Here is a 20,207-nt window from a genome sequence, read left to right on the forward strand (position 1 = left end):
TGTATTTCAATAACAATTTTCTTCTCTAGTATTCGATGGAGGATAAAAGAAAAAATTTATGATAAAAATTTAATAATGTGACTTATAAATAGGATAAAAAAATTCTTCTCTCTCTGCTTTATAAATAAGATTATAAAGAGTATTAGTTATGGTGTGACTTTTTAGGTAATATTTAAAAGTATTTTTAAAAATCACCCTTCATAAAAGAGAAAAAATAACATGACATCATTTTTTAAATTTGTTATATAAGATTATATTTAAAATTTTACATACTTTTATTCTTTTTTTTATTGTGATATTGATGAAATTGATAGAAATAATTTACAAAAAAAATTAGAGAAATACACATAAACCTCTCAAGTGCCTGAGTACACTTCCAATCATCCCTTCAAAATTTAAAAAATAGTTAATACAGTTAGATTAATTTTTTTTTGTAGAATATTTCCCTTAATTAACAGGATGGCTATATCATGAATAATGTAGAGTAATTGTTAGGGTATTATTAGAAGAAGAATTTAATGTTTCAAACATTTAAATGGATTACTTATACATGAGGCTATATTCTTATCTATTTTTTTTCCCCTCATGCCTTATTCTTTCCAATCTTATTTACTAGGCGCCTGGATCAGAAATTTTGTGACCCCTTTCATAAGATGCCGCATTGATTATTCATTAAACTCTTCCTCTTTATCCCTGTTCAATGTTAGTGTACGAAAGTAGAATTTTTTTTTTTTTTGGTAATTAATATGGACAGAATATGAATCAACCAAAAATAATAAATAGCTTAATATAAAGTAATAAATGACATATGATAGGAAAAATAACAACTAGTGTTTGCATTATCCATGTATGTTCTGCAAAAAAAGTTAATTTTTTTTAACACTTTAATTTTACTTTAACGTCTTCTAGTGAAGATTCAAAGTTTTGCAATTTTTTTTTATTGACTAGGAAAGGAAGGGGTGGGGGGAGAGAGGGGCGAAGGTTCTTACTTCCTATTATGGGCCTCTGCAACAAAGTCAACATTACGTGAATAGAAAATGATCCAAGATGCTGACTACTCTTGTTTTGTTTTTTTAATTGTCCGAAGAGATATTTACAAATAAAACACTACAAATAAATGTGTGTGTGTGTGTGTGGGCCTTTCATCGATGGATCATTTTTTTTTTTAATATTATCACTTGGATTAACCTAACTAAGGGAGGCAAAACACTTTTACAGTTCCCAATTTGAAATTAATATAATTTAATCCCCTGACGTCTTTCAAAATTCACGGTCCTAATTATCACAACTTTATGGAGAACTTTGCCATTTGGGAATCTCGGATTCCCTGTCATTCATTTCAGTAGGTGTGATGTATCGAACTTTATTCTCACAACCAACTTAAAATATCTTCATATCTTCATCCTTCCCACTTCATACTGGTTCATACACACATTCATCAATTATGAAGTATAACAAGCCAAACCCTTTTTTTTTTTTTTTTAATACAACAAGAGATAAAAAGTGTAGAAGAAGATATATAGTGAGAATCAATCCATTTTAGTGGGTTCATTGATAAGGCCATATCCCATAATAGATAAACATTCTGCAAGAGGTACCACAACAACACTTGTCCAGGGATAGAGAAATGTGAATTACGTGCAAGCTTTATCAACAAGGTCATAAATGACCTTTCAGTTTCGATTAATCACCACTCTCATGTCTTTTGTGATATCATGTGTAGGGGTATGAGCTTTGATAAATCTTTTAAACGTCGTTAATCACTTTCGTTAAATCCACGAATAACTTAACTTTTTCTTAATCCAGAGTTTTAATATTATCTGATACTCAATTTTTCAATAATTCTACTATGAAAGTATCCCAATTTATCATAAAGCCTCCTCTCCAATTGCTGTGCTCATTCTGTAAAGGTTCGTCACAAGAGGTCTTTCTTTTGTGATCAACCGATTTATCAACATCGCCCGACCTAAGTCCAGACAAGCAAAACATTTGAAACTAGTAGAATAGCAAGCATTTACAGTGGGTTGAGTTTTCCTCCTGGTGAATCTCTCTTGATCACTCACGCAGGCAGGTGAGTTTGAAAAAGTAATATAGAAAAGTGTAAAAAGAAATAAAAACTTGTCAATGTAATTGCAGGTTGAAGACCAAGAGAAAAGCACGAGGAGACAAGTCAGATTTCTAGTACGCATCTTGACATAAGATAACTTTGTTAATATTAATGGAAAAAAACGTTTTTGAAAAAATTACTCTTAATTAAACTTGATAATCCATAAATAGGATTCAGTTATGGAAAAAAAGGCATTAGATGTTGGAAAAAGCATTGTTGTTTTTGGAGGATTAAAAAAGGAAGGGAAAAGAGGAATTGAAAAAGTAAGATTTCACTTCAAAGGGACTAAAAGGTGGCTTCCCAGAAAGGTTGAGCCTTAATTCAATACTTGTGCCAATCCCTGCCATCCACCTAGCCCTCTACCTACCTATAGTCTCCCAATTTTGTTCCAATTCCATTTAATTTCGACATCTTTGCTTCCCCAATATTAAACTGAATCCCCACAAACAAATCTCCTTACTTAATTCTCCTTCAAGATTCAAGTAAAGTTTAATGCTGGAAACAGAGCCATTTATTTATTACGCTATTCTCCAACAGTATTGTGTCGACGAAGAACAGGATTAAACATTATAAGAGGCAAAGAAAAAGATTATTATAATCATTAATGTCACGTAGCTGCTCCCCACATCATTGATCAATCTTTGTCTTATTTTGCCCAAAAATCTCCAATAAGCTCGCACCTCAAATCTCACCACGCTATCATCAATCCCACCGTTCGATCCTTCTCTCACCCTCCCTCGATTTTTGCGTCCAAAGTCTTCTTCGTTTCCTTTAAAAAGTGTTTTTCCATTCATCTTCTTCTCCCCCCCCTCTCTCACTGTGATTTCTCTCTCCACCGGCCCGACGACCCGGCGACTGCTTTTCTTTCGTCTTCATTCACCAACTCTTTATTTCTTGACGCCAAAAGTTCTTGACTTTCTATTTGTGTTCCTGTGTGCTGATTGATGAAAGAAAAACACATCAAAATGCGAGTGTGAAGTCAAAGGCAGAGGATAAGAGCTGATGATAAATGGCTTTTCACGACCATCTACCTCAAGAACTGGCTTTTCAGCCTTTCACGGACGAGCAACAGTTAAGTCAAAACAGGGACATGCAGAGGATGATGCCGTTCTCAGCCGCCGCTGCAGGGGGAGGACCGGCCCCGACATGGCTGGTGAATAGCGCTGGATCTCTCCGGCAGCAGAATTTCCTCCACTTGCAGCCCGACTCGGCCGATGATGTTCGGGGGAGTATGATGACGTCGGACAGGAGCAACGATCGCGAGGGCGGCGATCGGAGCCGGGCCGACGGCAATTGTGAATCTGAGGATTTGGCAGAATACAAAGCTGACATTTTGGGACATCCCCTTTACGACCAGCTCTTGTCGGCTCATGTGTCGTGTTTAAGGATTGCCACTCCGGTGGACCAGCTTCCTAGGATCGACGCTCAGCTTCAACAGTCACAGCGCGTGCTTGAAAAATACTCTGGTCTCGGAAATGGGGTCGTCGACGAGAAGGAGCTTGACCAGTTCATGGTTCGTCTCTCCCCCCCCCCCCGGCTTTCTCCCCCTCTCTATTCGCTACCTCGTTTTCTTCATCCATAACATGGAGGTGAAGAAATTAAGGATGCTTGTGTGTTGTGTGATATCTTATTTTTATCCGCACATTTCTTTTTGGGGTTTTGGGCATATCCATGATTGAGTTGATTGATCGACGAAACATTGTTTCTTATTAAGCTTCTTTTCCTGTTTGCTTATTCATCTAAATTTCTTAGCAAAAGAAGTTGATATGAATAAAAAGGGCAAGTGTTTGTCCTTGTTATTTTGAACTTGGCGGTGGTGATTAACAAGCGTATCTGATACATCAAATTCAACATTGATATTAAACATCTTTGTTTTGGCGTGGTTTGTTGAATTTTTCTGTTCATGTTTGTCATCATCGTCGCACTTGTTCTTCAGTTCTTCAATTCTTGAAGAACAAGTTCTGGAATGAAGAATCACAGACCACTAATTTGGAGTGCTCTCTCTCTCTCTCTCTGTATATCTATTTCACAGACACCAAAATTTTCCTAGACTCTTTCCCTCTGAAATGTACGTTTCTTTCAGCCATGCCCAAAGCACAATAATGAGGGTATGGGACCTTTAGTGATTCTGTACCGACTGTGAACTGTTCACAGTATCTGTCCTGCTCCTGCAGTGAGTGGCAAATAGGGAATCTACTCGTCAGCCTAAATGACCCTATCCTTAGCTACCCTCGTGATCAAATGCACAAAATAATAATATATATTTTCAAATTAATTCTCAGATTTGGAACTTTATACGCTCCTGCAGGCTACAGACATTGATGATCAGAGAATGAGAAAGTGTGAAGCATTTTTAACGAAGTTGATTAAACTCTCGTCGTTATTATTATTGAGGGTGATGAAAAGTGATTTGGCTGCTGCTTCTTTCTTTTAGCTTTTGACTGTTGCATGCGTTAGCTAGCTAGGTTGTGCATTTATTGAAGTTTGCTACATTGGGATCACAAATCCTCGGGTTTCTCAGATGTCTTAACTGCTTTTGAAGATGAGAACCTGTTCCCTTTTGCTTTCCCAGCCGCTTTAAGCCTTTTATCTTTTATTGAACAGACGCATTATGTTCTATTGCTCTGTGCTTTCAAAGAACAACTGCAACAACATGTCCGAGTTCATGCCATGGAAGCAGTGATGGCTTGTTGGGAGCTTGAGCAGTCTCTTCAGAGCTTGACTGGTAATTTCTCACTATCATCCCATTCCCTAGAATATCACTTTTCCTAGCAGTAAATTTCGTAAGTACTAAAACTCAATCCATTAGCTGGTCAAACTAGTGAACCGGTGAATCAGACCCCTTACTGGTCTGGTCAGGAGTCAGTTTTAAAGCAACATCGTTTTGAGTTTAAAAAACGATCATGATGTGGTATTTAAACTGGGTTGTGATTCATTTAAATTGAATTGCTTGGGTGGATATCACAAAAGATTAGCTCTGAAACCCAACTCATTATGCTTGAACATAAAATATAACTATTTTAATGATCATATTGTATTGAGAATATTTGAGTAATTTAAACTTTTAAAATATTATATAAATTTTCTGTTAATCTCAATTCACTGAAGGCAGCATCTACCCCATGTCTTTCCCATCGTGTGTTTATTTACTCGTTAGATTTTAATTTAAAAGAAGTTAATGTAACTTTATATCTCTCTCTATATATAGCTCATTTCTCAAAACTCATCCTTTTATAATAATCTTTCTAAACCAGGCCTTGGATGGAAGCTACATTATTATGACACCTACACACACACACATGTGCTGGTGTAGAATTCGTATGCCTGAAGAGAATTAGCTTTTGATGATTATACATCCTTGTCTGTTTCCATATAAACTACCTTCTCTCTTTAGCCTTGTGCTCTTTGAATTCCTCATCATCCAACTTAACGTAAACTCAATGAGAAGATTGACTCTCTTTCTGTTTAACTAGAGTCCTTGACGTGCTCGAAAGATGTCATGAACAAATTAAATTTTAACTATTACATGCACTGGTGGCATCATAAGTGTGATAGTTTAAAGCTTTTTATCATACTCTCTTGTAGTGAACTTTGGTGGTTGTAAATGCGAGATCCAAGTGTTAGATTTTGAGGATTAAACCCTAACTGTGGCATGGACGTGCTTGTATATGGCGCATGAAACAGGTGTGTCTCCGGGAGAAGGGACAGGAGCAACAATGTCGGACGATGAAGATGAGCAGGTTGAGAGTAATGCTAACCTTTACGAAGGTGGTCTTGATGGAGCTGACAGCCTCGGATTTGGTCCTCTTGTTCCCACTGAAACTGAAAGATCTTTGATGGAGCGTGTGAGACTGGAGTTGAAGCATGAATTAAAGCAGGTAATACAAAATCAAAATCTCTCATTAACATCAATCAACATCATAGTACTGATTCTATCTCTAAAAGACAGACATAACAAGCCAAACTGTTGGTTGTGAGAATTTTTCTTCACATGCTGCTTCGCCTTTGTTAGGGTTACAAGGAGAAGATTGTGGACATACGTGAGGAGATTCTGAGAAAGAGGCGTGCCGGGAAGCTGCCCGGGGACACAACCTCGCTTTTGAAAGCTTGGTGGCAATCACATTCCAAATGGCCTTATCCTACTGTAAGAAGCTTTCAGCTTTCACATGATGTGTGTGTGTGTGTGTGTGTGTGTGTATTAGTAATGAGTTTCTGGTAATGGCTTGATCATGCTGTGTATATATAGGAGGAAGACAAAGCAAGGTTGGTTCAAGAAACAGGCTTGCAATTAAAGCAAATAAATAACTGGTTTATTAATCAAAGGAAAAGGAACTGGCACACTAATCCCTCATCATCTAGCTCCTCTAAAAGCAAGCGCAAGAGGTAAAACTTACTTTCAGAAGTTTCCTATGTGATGAGATTGTTGTGTTAACAAGTTTTCTGATTTCCTAAGATGGTGTTTTCGTAATATAGTGACTTGACGACACTTGTGGGAAGTATGTGTTGACTGTGTTGTTTGGATCGTAGTAATGCAGGAGAAACCAGTAACCAGAGCTTCATGTGAAGGAATGAAAATATTTTGAAGATATATAATTGTTCGTTAGGATTGATGGGATGCGTTTGAGATGGAGTAGTCAGCAAGAACCTGAGACGATGAAGATATGATTCTGGGAATGAAGGGGAATTCAATGATAAAATATTATATTTAACCCAAAATCTAATACTATTTACAGAAAGCATCAGTGATTGTTGTATATGAGGCTGCTACTCGATACCTGATATAATATGGTACAAGCTTGCACATCCTATTCCATTCGATGGGTATCTTTGGAGAAGCATGCTGATACCTGCATGTTGTTTTTACTGTGTTACACACGAAATTTGGGGTAAAAAAGAAACTTTTTCGCTGCAATTTACGCCTATGTGTGTGTAATTTTTTTTTTTAAAATCAGAAGGTCTATTTAACTTTGGTGCTGATAATGAAAATAAATGAGCGATTTTTTTTCTTCTCCAAAGGTGTTTCCGTTTTGTGCTACAGGCTTGTCTATGCAACGGTTCTTGCTAAGCCATCCAATTAATTAGTTGTTGTGATGCTTAAAACGAAGCGTGTAATCTTCCGTAAAATAGGTAAATCATTTCATGCTGTTCCCGTGGCTTTCTCTTCATCTGAATTCATGACTCAAATCATTATAATAAGTATATAATTATCAGCGTGGGCTTAAACAATTAGTTAATTGTATGAATCGTTCAAAGCAATGTTGTGAAATCCGAACCAAACAGTCTAACCATCTCCAGCTGACTAAAATGGTTTTGGTTCAATAAAATTGCCTTTGGACTGGATTGATTTTGATTAAATTGGGCAGTTTTTATGGAATCAAATTTAACCTGAAATCAAGAGGAGTCAACTTGGGTCAGAGCAAAACAAAAACAAAAAAAAAAAATTTAGCCTGAGTCACTTAAATTTATGATTTTTCTTTTTTAATTTTTAATTTTTTTTGTCTTCTCTACTCTCTTCTCTAATCTCTTATTTATGGCCCATGTTCAATTTTTGTCGTCTTTTCTAACTTTTGCCTCCAACTTTAGCTATTTAACTTTTGACATTGAGATCGAAAGCTCATCAGTCGTGATATGACAATGTACTTCTAACTGCTTTTCTTTTCAGATTGTGAGATTGTGCTGACATGTCTTTGCCTCCAACTCTAGCAATCCAAGCATTTAGCTTTCGACGTCGAGATTTTAAACACTATCGACAAATTAATATTTTATTTATAAATTTGTGTATATAAATATTCTTTTTTATTAAATTTTTATCTCACCAGTTAGACCAATTGAATTATGAAAATCATGATCCCATTGCTTTTTTCAGTTCAACATTAAGTTTGAGTTTCAAAACATTGATTCAAAGAGCTAGTTAGATTTTCACCTTTTGCAGTATTGCTCCCAAAAATGCGTTACACAAATTAGCAGTCTCTTTTTGTATAATGAGCCATAAAAAATCATTACAATATTAGAATTGCATGTTTTTGTAGAGTATTTTATAACGAGGAGTACTTTTTTTGTCATAGTTTCTCTGTTTTGTTTTTTCAACCTTGAACTTGAAGATTCTGTGAACGAGACAAATTTTAAGGATTAACTTGCAAGTCATGCTGGGTAGATTTGGAAGAGAAGGAATTAAGAAGTTTAATTTGCTTTGTTTTCGTTAGAGTAAAAGAATATTGTCATATAATAATGATGCAATTTGTAAAGACTTTCCTAGAGATCTCTTGTTTCAAGCAAAGCCAGCTCCGGTTTGAATTTTCTTCTTGATTTCAAGTTTGAATTCGTTTTTCTTCTCGAATCCCCGAAAACCTTCCAAATTCTGACTGAGGTATGCTTTTTGATTTTTTAATTCTATATAAAATTTCATTTCATTTTTTTATTTTATAAAATATATTTTTAATTCTTTAATCTTAACATTGTTATTTTTACTATAAAAAAATTTTAATATTAAATTTTTAAATTTTAAAAAATAATTTTAAATATTGACTTATTAAATTGATTTTTCAAATAACAATGATTGAAAAAAAATTATTAGTAACTAATAGTATCAGAAATTAGGATTAAAGTACTAAAAATACATTTAAAAAAAATTAAAGGATCAACTTAAAATCTTGCACAAAGTTGGAAAATCAAAAGTATTATTTATTCCCAAATTCTTGATGGCTTTTCTCACTATATACATAATTCCTCTCTTTTCTTTAATTAATTGCCAAGTCAGAATTTTTTTAAAAAAATTGATTAAGATGATCTCTCTCCAAACTACAATATAAAACATCTTCTTAATGCCTTGCTTAGTTTAAAATATAAGATTTTGAGTACTCCCTTCATTCAAAAATATAAGGTATTTTTAGTTTTTTGAAGTGTAATTATTATTTTTTTTAAAAATGCCCCTATTAATGAATGACTTTATATTTATTGTAGGGTATTTAATAAGAATAAATAAAAAGATAGTTTTAATTTGAAAGTAGGTAACTACTCAATTGAGGGATGAGATTTGATAAAAAATATCTTACATTTTTTAATGAAGGGAATGACTTTTATAATAAAATTTTCAATTACGCCCCTATTTTATTTATTATTCTTTTTTTAAAAAATACCTTTAAAATTTTGATTATTATTATTTGTAAGATATTTAATAAAAGTATAATTAAAAAATATAATTTTTTTAAAATATTTAGATTTTAAATAACATTTTATTAAAAACTGCGAACTAGTTAATAATAAAGAATATAACAAGAATATACCTGCAACAATGGTTGAATACAACGCAACCACTACGTGCTAACTGCCCAACATAAATAAATATTACACTTGTAAAATATTTAATTATATTATATTAAATTAATAAGCATACTCTTACTTGATCCTCTTTATAAGTCATTTTTATTAATTTTATCAATGTCAATATAAAAATAATAAAAAATTAAAAATATATAAAATTTTAATTATACCTCTACTTTTTAAATATTATTTAAAAATTTGAATTATAATTTATAAATAATATTAAATAAATATTTTAAAATGAGATTAAAATGTACTATATAATTAGGACAAATGTTTTTGAACAACGACGTCGCGCTTCCCTAAGGATTGACTTCATCAAGCTCGTAACCTCTGCAACCTAACAACTCAATCTCTCTCTTGCAGAAGCTCATCGGTATGGCGAAAAGCTGAAGACTTTGTACATTAAACAATGAATGTATTTTTAAACAAAAACGATATATAAGACAATAGATTAAGTCGGAGACAATAAATATATGATTAATGAATATGAAAATCACAGAGAAGCAACGTAATCACGAGGATTCAGGTTGGCGACGAGGAAGGGTGAACCTGGCAGAGAAACTAGGAGGCATATCTGGATCATCGTCACTATTGTTAAAGTTGAGATCATAACTATGTTGATCATAATGAAACCTGTTGTTCTGTTTCCTGCCATTACAGTACGCACTTATCTTCCTTATGAACGTCTTCCACTTGGGCCCTGCGATTACTTCTGAGAATTCCTTCACCTTCGTAAAATTCTCAGCCACCCAAGACTCACGCTCTCCTCCTCCGCCACCGCCGCCGGAGCTTCCCCTCCTTCGTCGGAATCGGAACACCCGAAAGCATCCGCCGCACCAGGAGGAAGTGTCGTCGAGTTCGTGGAGATGTTGGTCGACGTCGTCGTCGTCGTCGAAGTGGTGTTGGACGAGGGGCCTTCCTTCGGGAGAAGCCATGGAATTGTAGGAGACGACTGGTTTTTGTGTGGATATTTATACAAAAGAGAAGGGATACATTTCTGGGATGTAAATGATTAATATAAAAGACGGGGAAGGAGTTAGGAAGTTGGATTGGTTGAAACGAGGAAATATATCAGAAGCTTTGCAATGCGGAGATGCGTAGAGAGATGTTGTTTTCAGACGGCACTACTTGCTGAAGAAGAAAGTTCCTCCTTCAAACTTATCGTCGTACGCGACTTCCACACACTTGTATAAATATAATATAATTTAATTTAATGGTATGTACACGTATCAGTATATATTCATCTGATAATATTTAGCCATCATTGTCTCATGTCTTTGGCGAATCGAATCGGCCTATCATTCTTGACCTCTACATGTAATTTTTAAACTCTCCCCAATCTTTTCCCTCTATTTATTTGTTTATTTTTTGTGGCTGGCCTGCCTAATTTTTTCTTCCCAACTAAATTATATAAAATGTCTATAGATTTTCATTTTAGACATGAAGATTTAACGCAAAGGCTGATGCAGCTTGTGTGAAATTACATTTTCAACTCAGTTCTTTTTAAATTTAAAAAATGTATAAATATTTTAAAGAATCAGATTTATTTTTGAGGCACGATAAAAAAAAATTGACTTTTTAGCCGAAGAAGCTTGGACCGATTTTTAAGAACACAACTTGCATATCATATGAGCATTAGTTTAAGACTTTAAGCTTCACGGCCATTGTAAGAATTTCATCTAGATTTGTATAGTAGCTGAGCCGGCTCAAGTGGCTCACCGAGTGAGACGACCCAGTTGAGATTTGTTCGGACACGGTGACTTAATGGTGGGGAACAAACTCCCCATGCCCTATTTGGTATGCCTTGCCTGCAAGCAAGACTTTGGTCAAACCATTTCTCATTAAAATCAGATTCCATTTGTTTTAGATCCGAGACTCAAACACTTGACGTGTTGAAATTTGAAACCAAGACTAGCTCAAAGTACGTAGATTCATTCCAAATGTCCCTCCTTCTCTCTATTTCCAAGAATTATCGAGAAATAGGGGCCAAATTTGTTCTCGCTAAGGGTTGCTGCCATGAATGATATTGACGATAGTAATGTGGCTTCAAGTGGACATATATATTTGTTTGGTTCTATTAGTAAAACATACTCACAATCCTCAGTGAGTTTGAATTCTTTTTTTTTTTTTTTAAACAGGAAAAGCTTTAAAAGCTTCTTAATCTGAAACTCACAAAGAACTTCCAGAGACGAGAAGAATATAGCAAACCGGAACCAGCTATCACCATACACAGCATATAATAAATCCACAAGATAAGATTATTAACAAGACAGTCCAAAACACAAAAAAACAAAAATCTGTTACTGATATAAAAAACTTGTTAGTAATTAATCCAGCCATGCGCCTATTGATGTCTTGGTTTTGAAGTTTGACTATATTCAATTTCTTTTACTGGTTATACATGTCATTTTATTAGAGGTAATTTTGTTAGAGATGCAAGTGGACATTAAATGTAAAAACCTTTATTAATGGAGATTTGAATCTTCGTTCATCATATCATGAGAAATTAGTTCGTTTCATTAGACTTGATTCCTGATGGTTAACGATAGTGATAACATTAACATCAAGAAGATTTTTTGCACGAAAAACGTGAGCCCATTTAAAAAAAAGGCATAGCCTAAAATGGACTTTTATTAGTTAACCCAACTGCCAAGCCTTTCATTGACTCCAAAACAAAACGATCCAATTGGGCGAAATCCGACGTAACTGGGCTAAGTCAATCTTGTCATGTCATCTGAAGAGGCCTTTTTGAGGGATTTAACTTGGCCTGGGAATGGAACTGCACAATATTTTTCTGAAACGCATATTATTTAATTGCATGAACTATTCAGCATCACGCAACCGTGTGACGTTATACCTGCACAAAATCATACGGAAGCAAAAAGGGACGAAGCATAAACCAAAAAAAAAAAGTTATTCCAGCACCGTCGTAAGCAGAAGCTCCGGCAGCCTCCGCTGCCAACCTCACGCTAATTTTTCATACGCACCACCGACACATTCTAAATCAACTAACTGCCGCGACTTCCCTGGACCTGGAAGAATCCGATGAAATCCTTGTAGACAACGGCGACGCAGGCAACCTCGCCACGAAATCACGCCTTGTTACGTCACCGACGTACCTCTCGTCGTTACTGTCGGCATGGTCTTCAAAATTCATCGCGTAGCTGAGAGCGTCGTAATGGAAATCGGCGGACTGGCGGCGACCTTGGCGGGATCCGATCCGCGAGATGAAGTCGCTGCACTTGCCCTTGAAGTGCGATGAGTTCCGATACGTCCTGGACTTGGCGGCAGTGTGGTGGTGGAAGCAGCAATGCGGCAAGCAAGAGGAGGACCTGGCTTTGTCCTTTCGAGAGAGAGGCGAGAGACCGTGGTCGCGATCCGCCATGAATGCGAATAGCAAGAAGCTTAGGAAGCAATCCACACACACAGAGAATAATAAGAAATAACAGAAAAAGAACGCGAAGATTGCGCGATGGGTTCACGATGAAGAACGGCCCAAATTGCATCAGAACCAGCGGTTTCTCTTGTTCCACAATAAAAGGAGACACTGTCTATTTCTGATTTTCTGTAACTCTACTTGTTTACCGTTTCCTCAGTCTGCACCATCCATCTGCTGCGTTGAATTTTGTTTTGTTTTTTTTTTCCTGAAAAAAATATTATTCATTAAGTGCTAATTTTAAATTTTAACCAGTAAATTCACAGTTTAATTTTTTCTTAGTTAATTTATAAAATATTTTTTATTTATATTAATACATAGAATTTCTAAAAAAAATTCCTCTGTGGTGCACTGGTGGGTTTCAATTTTATGGGAAATTTTTTTATTAAAAGAGATATTTTTAATTAGGTTAGGTAAACATAATTGTAAAGACCCATGGACAAAATAAGTTTTGAGATGCATTTACAAAAATGCCATTATTTAAAAAAAAAGAAAACGGTTTCCTTCCCTCCCACGCCTTTCTCTCACCCACTCTCTCTTCGTTGTCAAGCCCAGACCGGTAAACTCCCTCAGTTTCAGAAGTGAGGTTTTTCCACTTCTTTTTTTTTATTTTTTTTTACTTTTTTCATCTCCATCATTCAAATTTTTTTATTAAATAATTTTTTTAAATAATAAAATTAATGAGTGGTGAGAATGAGAGAAGTGAAGTAAAAAGAAAGAAAAAAATGAAGAGACCCTGATCCCTCAACTTCACCAATGGCCGTGATTGCCTGAAAGAAGTGAGGTTTCCAAACGACACCGATGCCTGCGTTTCACTCCGTCTTCCTCGTCGCCATCCACAAGGGATCCCATCGGATTCGGAGGTGTCCTCATGGTCTAAGAGGGAGGAGCACCGGCGCCATAAATATCTCACTTTCAGGCTTGTTGAGGCTGTAAAGCACCGGCGTCGAATTGGGAACGTAGGAGTCCCACGTCCCACCATACTCTAAGGTGTTTTTTTTTTTTTTTAAATAAAAGTATTTTTATAAATGCATATTAAAATTTATTTATCACGCGACTTCTTTATAATTAGAATCTAGATATGATCAGATGTGAAACCTCAGTGTGATTTTCTCTAGGTAAAATTTGATACGGAAAAATGGTCACATCATTCATCATATATGGATCCAATGACTTTGAGCCATGATTGACATAGGATTGTCCATTTGCCTGATGACAACATAGTATCACTCTCCAGAAATCAAAAAGTTGCCGCTTCTTCAATAATGCAAAACTAGTTTTGTCTCATTCTCCAATCTCCATTCATCTCTGTTTTCACGCACATCATCACACAAACAACTAGTGGAGCCTTCTAACCAGCAGTGATAATAATTTTTATTTATTGATTATAATTATTATTCCCTTTTTTTGGGGGGATCAATTATTATTTCTCAACTGTAATTTTTCGAATGCAAGTATTAGGAATATAGCATCTTATATTATAAGACCTACACCGGGAAAATGGCCAAACATGTGTCAAATACTACGCATTAACTGATTTAAATTTAAATGGGGTTATATCCTAATTAAAAAGCATTTTTTTATAAAAATAGTGTACACGGATTATATCCTAAAGCTTATGTGAGTCAAGACATACTTCAAGGTTACAAAAATATTTATAAATTATTCATTAATAAGATTATTGTAGTATAATTATACAATATAAGTAAAAAGTGCTTTTTTAAAAATGTATTTATTTCATTTTACAAAAATGTGTTTTTTTTTCATATACTGGACATGTAGTTAGAACTCACGTCTTTTCAACATACGAGTTGCATTTATGTGAACTAGATCAACTTTTAACATAGTTCTTTTTGAATTGAAATACTTGAATTAAATTCGTGGCTGTTTTTTTTTTTTTTACAGGACATTGATTTACTAAGATTCAACTCATTAAAAAAATGAAGGTACCAAATATTTGGGACAATTGTGAGGCGACATGTGGTTTCAAAGTCAATTTCTTTCCCAAACACCTTTGTCTCTCCGTCATATCTGCACTTTGCACCCACCTCTCTTCCGTCTTCAGTTATCTGTTGCCCTCACTGTCCCCATTTCATTTCTTCACTTTCCTTTCATCCCCTTACCACCATTTTTATTCCCAAATCGTGTTCTAAACATGTTCAGCAATGTTATTAAGATGTTCACTATTTCTTAGCTTTGGGCGGATGGCCTACTCGTGACTTGCACCGACCCTTCCTTCTTTCGATTTCTCTGAGAGTTTTCTTCCTTTTCTGCAAAACCACACGTTTCCAAGAAAAAAACAGAGAGACCCAGAGAGAGAGAGAGGCAGACATACTCGAAGCTTAAACATGGTGGTGGAAATTTCTGTCAATCCCAAGGGCCCATCTTTGTCCTTTCCCTTTTGTAATCATTAATTCACTTGACAGACGAAAGTAAATCATATTTCCATCACTTTACTCTACAAGCTGTGACCTGTCTGGAGAACAGAGTTGTTTATTCTGGTGTTTGGTTTCCCAGAAATCTCAGGGATGGCCGGAAATCTTCCCGGAGTTGAGTGTGCTCGAAGGAGAAGGTTTCATCAGAGTGGAGTGTGGTCCGATACACCCTCCTTTATGCCTCCTCATACTTCAACTCGACGCTCTTCTTTCTGCTTGTACACTAGCAACCATGAATCTCTTTCTTCTTCATCTTTGCTGGTACCTCTCTCTCCCTCTCCCCTCCCTCTCCGTGATTGTTGCCGGGGGAGCATTAGTTTTATTTTCTCTGTTTTTTAATGTAAGCAGCAAAGAAGCCTGACGTACCAGGCATACCCACATGAAATGCTGGAAGGTGCAGCCGGAGAAGCCAAACAGAGACTGGATGCAAGATTAGGAACACAGAGGAAAACAGAAATCAAAAGGTATCGTGACCAAAATTCTGCAGAAACTCTGTTTTCGTTCATCCTAATTTAACTATACCAAAGGTACTAAAATGATGCATCATTCAAAAATGGAGTAAAACATCACATGTTTCTCAGTTATCATCAGCATCCATATCACTACTTTCTTGAAACTCAAATCCTAAAAGAAGTGATGTGATGAGCAGGGAGAAGGTGAGAAGTGAAGCAGAGTTGCAGAAAGAGGTATATGGGGCAAAGAAAAATGGGAGCAGGAGATTCAGTTGGAGCAAACTGAGGTGGAAGGCATCAGAACAAGAGGATTGTGCAGTGTGCTTGGAATCATTCAAGAATGGTGACACACTCTCAAACCTGCCATGTGCACACAGGTTCCATTCGAGGTGTTTGGAGCCATGGCTAGAAAATAATTCTCACTGTCCTTGTTGCAGAACCACTATCATCGTTTCTCACTAGGGTTTTTCCTCTTTTCATCACTTTGTCTATGTCTATATGTGCAACGTTCTGGGAATTGTTCACTTTGTTGAATCAATGTCAGCAAATTTTTAGGGCTCTGTTTCTTTGGATTCGAGTGTGTTTAATTTTTAATCAAGTCAGAGCCTTGCAAGTTAGACTGCATCTTGCCAGGCAACATTCAGAGGTCATTATCTTTGTGGATTTTTTCCCCTTAAACATTGGTAATGGTGGATAGGTTAAACATGAAGAGTTTGAGGTTTCAGAAGCAAAGGTTGAATCTTTGTTTATGCAAAAAAATAATGTTGAGAGAATTTATGAAGTCTTGGTTTCGAGCTCGGGTAGATGTATAAAAGGTTATTGAAAGAAATAGTACTAGTTAGATTCAACAATACTTGATTTTTTTTGGTCACCAACAATATTTGAATTTAATTCAAATGTTAGATAACTTTTTATTTCATCTGCTGTATGTTATTTTAATTGTTCTAACATAAATGTTTGAAATTTTATTTATTATTATTGATCTTGTAATCTGGTTTGATTAATTAGTATCTGTGCACCACACGGGACTTGAGTCTAGTTGTCCATATTTAAGTTCAATATTTATTGGACTAAAGTGTTTTTATATGAGAAGTAATCATATTTGAGACATGGTTATGTATTAAATATGTAATTTAAATCTAATACTCAAATTTAAATTAGGAAGTGAGATTTGATAACAGATAGTTAAAAAAGAAAAAATTAAAGGTTGGAAGGAAGAGAGTAATAGAAAAATATATATGATGAAATTTTTTTCTTTTTTTTCTGAAAAGGAATTTTTTAAAATTTTTAATTATACTCCCAGTTTAAATAACAGCTCTCAAAAGAATGCATATTGGATAATATTATTTGCCATAGAGCCAGTAATATTGTACTCAAATGGCCCCAGCCCCTGGTTGATTTGCAGGGTCATCTTTGAAGCAGAAACAAGAAGAATTTTAATAAAGGAAAAATTTGTTTAATTAAATAACTCTTTCGCATCTTTTGGAAAAAAGGGCCATTAATTTACAATTTTACATTACAGGTATAAAAGAAGGAACGCAGTATGTGCGAAACGACAGTTCATAATGGAAACGACAGAATTGCACACCTCTTTTCTTTTTGACAAAACCTTTCACGCTTTTAAACCTAAATTCAGACTTTCAGCAGTCGCAAATTAATTTCTATTAATAATAAAATTGAACATAAAAGAAAAAAGAAAAAGAACACACTTAGACTGGAGGCTGAGGGATGGGTGGGGTTGGGTGAGATTGAGTGAATTTGAAGATGCATGCATATCCACATATCTGCTTCATATTCGGTGCACAGCCCATCGCTTTATGAAGAGATCTGTGCAATCTAAATCTCATTTTAATATATTAAATTTATTTTTTTTAAAAAAAAAGTAACGGTCACAAAAAAAATATTTTTAAAATAAAAAATTTAAAATTTAAAATATAAAAATTGAATTGAATTGAATCTTTCATCCAAACGTCCATATACATATGAGTTAGGTTGTCACTATTTTTAATGATAACAATAATAATGAGACAAGTGGTGTGTAAAAGATGAATTGTCTCAAATTCTCTCACCTAATGAGTATCCCACGTGATACTGTAAATAGAGATTGTTAATGGTTGCTGGAGATGTTACTATTGAAAGTGGCATCAAATGGTTGAAATGTATCCTCATAAGTATTCTTTTAACTCATCACTTCATTTTATTTTAAATTAAACATGAATTTTTAAGTAATAATAAAGTTGTACAATTACAATGTAAACACTCATAGTGACTCATAGAATTCAAATCAGCGTGAGAGAGGTGGGGTGTCTCATTGAGAGAGAGAGGTTGAGAAGGTTTGGTTAGGAGTGGAAGAGCAGAGGCAAGCAAAGGAAAGCAAGTGATTCTGATTGCTCCGGCCATCCCTTTCGGTCCTTCCACTCTATTTCTTGTGTGGATCTTCTTCTCCCATCGACCTTATCATTTCATGTCCTCGCCCTCACTAAAACATATTCCTCTGTTATTTTTTATAATTTATTTCAACCAATTTCATTAATATTAATAAAAAAAATATCAGAATAAAGTGTATAAAATTTTAAATATGTCTTAATATAACAAATTCAAAACGTAGTGTTGTATTATTTTATTTTTTCTCTTTCATAAAAATATTTTTAAAAATATTTTTTAAATATTATTTAAAAAATTATCCTATGAATTACAAATAGGACTAAATAAACCTTTTAAATTATGACTTATAAATGAGATTGAAGAAAATATATTTATCATTGTTATCATCAAGGTCTTGGGTTGGTCAGTGAACCCACCAACATGGTGAGTTGAGTAATAATGGTTTAACTAAGAGTTATGGAGTTAGATTGATATTAATTAAAATAATTTAATTTAATTTATATACATAAAAATATTCATCTTTGAATAAAAAATCATTAGTTTTGTTCAAATAACTCAATGAAAATTCAAGAAAGAGAGAAAAATCTTATACGTGTCAACACAATCCCAACAAAAATTCAACAAACTTAATAAAATTTCGATAAAAAGTTAACAATTTTGCTCAAATAACCTAACAAAAAATTTAATACAAAAAAAAAGTCTCTATAACATAACCTATCTCTACTATCAACAAAGCTTATTCCTCATGCAATCCAGAAAAAAAAAAAACAAAGAAATAATTGGTCTCTATAACAACTGATATTTAAAGATTATTCTGCAATTTACCTTTCACAAATCTATTGTACACTCTTATCACAATTGTTAACTTTATCAAATATATTATTAAAATAAATGCATTACAGTGGACCAATTTGACCTGTTGGGATACAATTGAGTTGTTTGGGTTAGTTTAGATTAACACTATTTTAGATTAGGTTATAAGCTAGACCGGCTAACTAACCAACTTATAAGGTTATCGGTTGAATTAGTCAATTTAAATTGATTTTTCATTCATTGTTGTTCTTGTCTAGCACCAATTGATTTCTAGAAACCACAATAAACCTCACTAATCTAAATCAAGTGTGGTTAGATCATATTGATGCAAGAAGTGCGGTTAGATCATATTGATGCAAGACTTTCAACAAGAATTTTTTTTTCCCCGTCCCACTCGAATTGGAGATGTTGCTAGAATAACACGTGCATGTGGACGAGTGAAAGAAACTTGATAGCATGAAAGCAAGATTTAATAATACTAATGATATTATACATACATACATACATACATACATATATATATATATATATAGATTCATGTTCCCCCATTCTTTATTTTGTCATCTTATCATAGATAATCATTTTTGAAATACAATCAAGTCCTAAATATAAACACCTTATTCATCAACAATTTAAATCTTAATTTGACGTGTTATAAGAAATTAATTCTTTTTACTAATTAAATTCAATTTCTATTGGTGATGTTTTTCCTTTTCACCTTTACCTTCTTCAATAAATCATGTTAAGAAGATGCTGTCACCCTTTCTTATCATCCGAAATTTAATAATTTTCTTGGCGTTGGATTTAATAGCCACAACCACTTATGGGCCATATTAAATTGTTAACACGACCCTACTTTCAGCCAAAATATCTTCATTTTTTTGGGCAAAGAAATATGAAAATAATTTCACTTTTAAAAAGACAATAAATATATTATATCAATACTATTGGGTCTGGTTCTGGAAATTAAATTGGGTAGTGCGTCGGTCCAAAAAAAGAAAATACAATTTGTCATAAGAAAGATAGATATGGAACGCACCAAGTGGGACTTCCTTAGATTTTTGTACTCAATACTTCTGTTTATTTACTCTTTCTCTTTTATTTTTTTCTTTTTTAAAAAACTGTACATTCCATAGATTGATTTTATTAGCTTATTCTACCGAGTGATTTTTACGCAGAAACCAACTCTGAATTTTTTTATTATATAAAAAGCATTAAAAAATATACACTGTTCATGTGCTCACTCATATCAAGTT

At 34.3% G+C, this 20,207-nt stretch overlaps 4 protein-coding genes across 6 annotated transcripts; 2 read left to right on the forward strand and 2 right to left on the reverse strand.

The window, feature by feature from the left end:
* Positions 1-2,880: 2,880 nt before the first annotated feature.
* Positions 2,881-7,019, forward strand: LOC129320455 (homeobox protein knotted-1-like 3). The gene is made up of 6 exons (XM_054965919.1): positions 2,881-3,620; positions 4,712-4,832; positions 5,792-5,985; positions 6,120-6,251; positions 6,354-6,490; positions 6,635-7,019. The coding sequence occupies exons 1-6, from the start codon at positions 3,117-3,119 to the stop codon at positions 6,669-6,671; spliced, it is 1,125 nt and encodes a 374-aa protein (XP_054821894.1). The 5' UTR covers positions 2,881-3,116; the 3' UTR covers positions 6,672-7,019.
* A 2,785-nt stretch (positions 7,020-9,804) lies between these two features.
* Positions 9,805-10,562, reverse strand: LOC129320972 (uncharacterized). Its single transcript, XM_054966680.1, has one exon. It carries the CDS (start codon positions 10,363-10,365, stop codon positions 9,943-9,945), a length of 423 nt encoding a protein of 140 aa, XP_054822655.1. The 5' UTR covers positions 10,366-10,562; the 3' UTR covers positions 9,805-9,942.
* Positions 10,563-12,300: 1,738 nt separating this feature from the next.
* LOC129321019 (uncharacterized) lies at positions 12,301-13,019 on the reverse strand. Its single transcript, XM_054966748.1, has one exon. The coding sequence runs from the start codon at positions 12,813-12,815 to the stop codon at positions 12,435-12,437; it is 381 nt and encodes a 126-aa protein (XP_054822723.1). The 5' UTR covers positions 12,816-13,019; the 3' UTR covers positions 12,301-12,434.
* A 1,821-nt stretch (positions 13,020-14,840) lies between these two features.
* On the forward strand, positions 14,841-16,672 carry LOC129320523 (probable E3 ubiquitin-protein ligase RHY1A). 3 transcript variants are annotated; one of them, XM_054966020.1, is made up of 4 exons: positions 14,841-15,298; positions 15,384-15,562; positions 15,647-15,765; positions 15,951-16,672. In XM_054966020.1, exons 2-4 carry the CDS (start codon positions 15,395-15,397, stop codon positions 16,213-16,215), a joined length of 552 nt encoding a protein of 183 aa, XP_054821995.1. In that variant the 5' UTR covers positions 14,841-15,298; positions 15,384-15,394; the 3' UTR covers positions 16,216-16,672. The 3 variants fall into 3 exon arrangements, with proteins under 3 accessions (XP_054821995.1, XP_054821994.1, XP_054821996.1); XM_054966019.1 differs by having other exon boundaries at positions 14,846-15,562; XM_054966021.1 differs by having other exon boundaries at positions 14,854-15,562; positions 15,650-15,765.
* Positions 16,673-20,207: the final 3,535 nt, after the last annotated feature.

The sequence above is a fragment of the Prosopis cineraria genome, unplaced genomic scaffold (genome assembly GCF_029017545.1).
Source record: "Prosopis cineraria cultivar Desert tree isolate PC_DT_omini unplaced genomic scaffold, ASM2901754v1 PC9, whole genome shotgun sequence".
NCBI classification, from domain to species: domain Eukaryota; kingdom Viridiplantae; phylum Streptophyta; class Magnoliopsida; order Fabales; family Fabaceae; genus Prosopis; species Prosopis cineraria.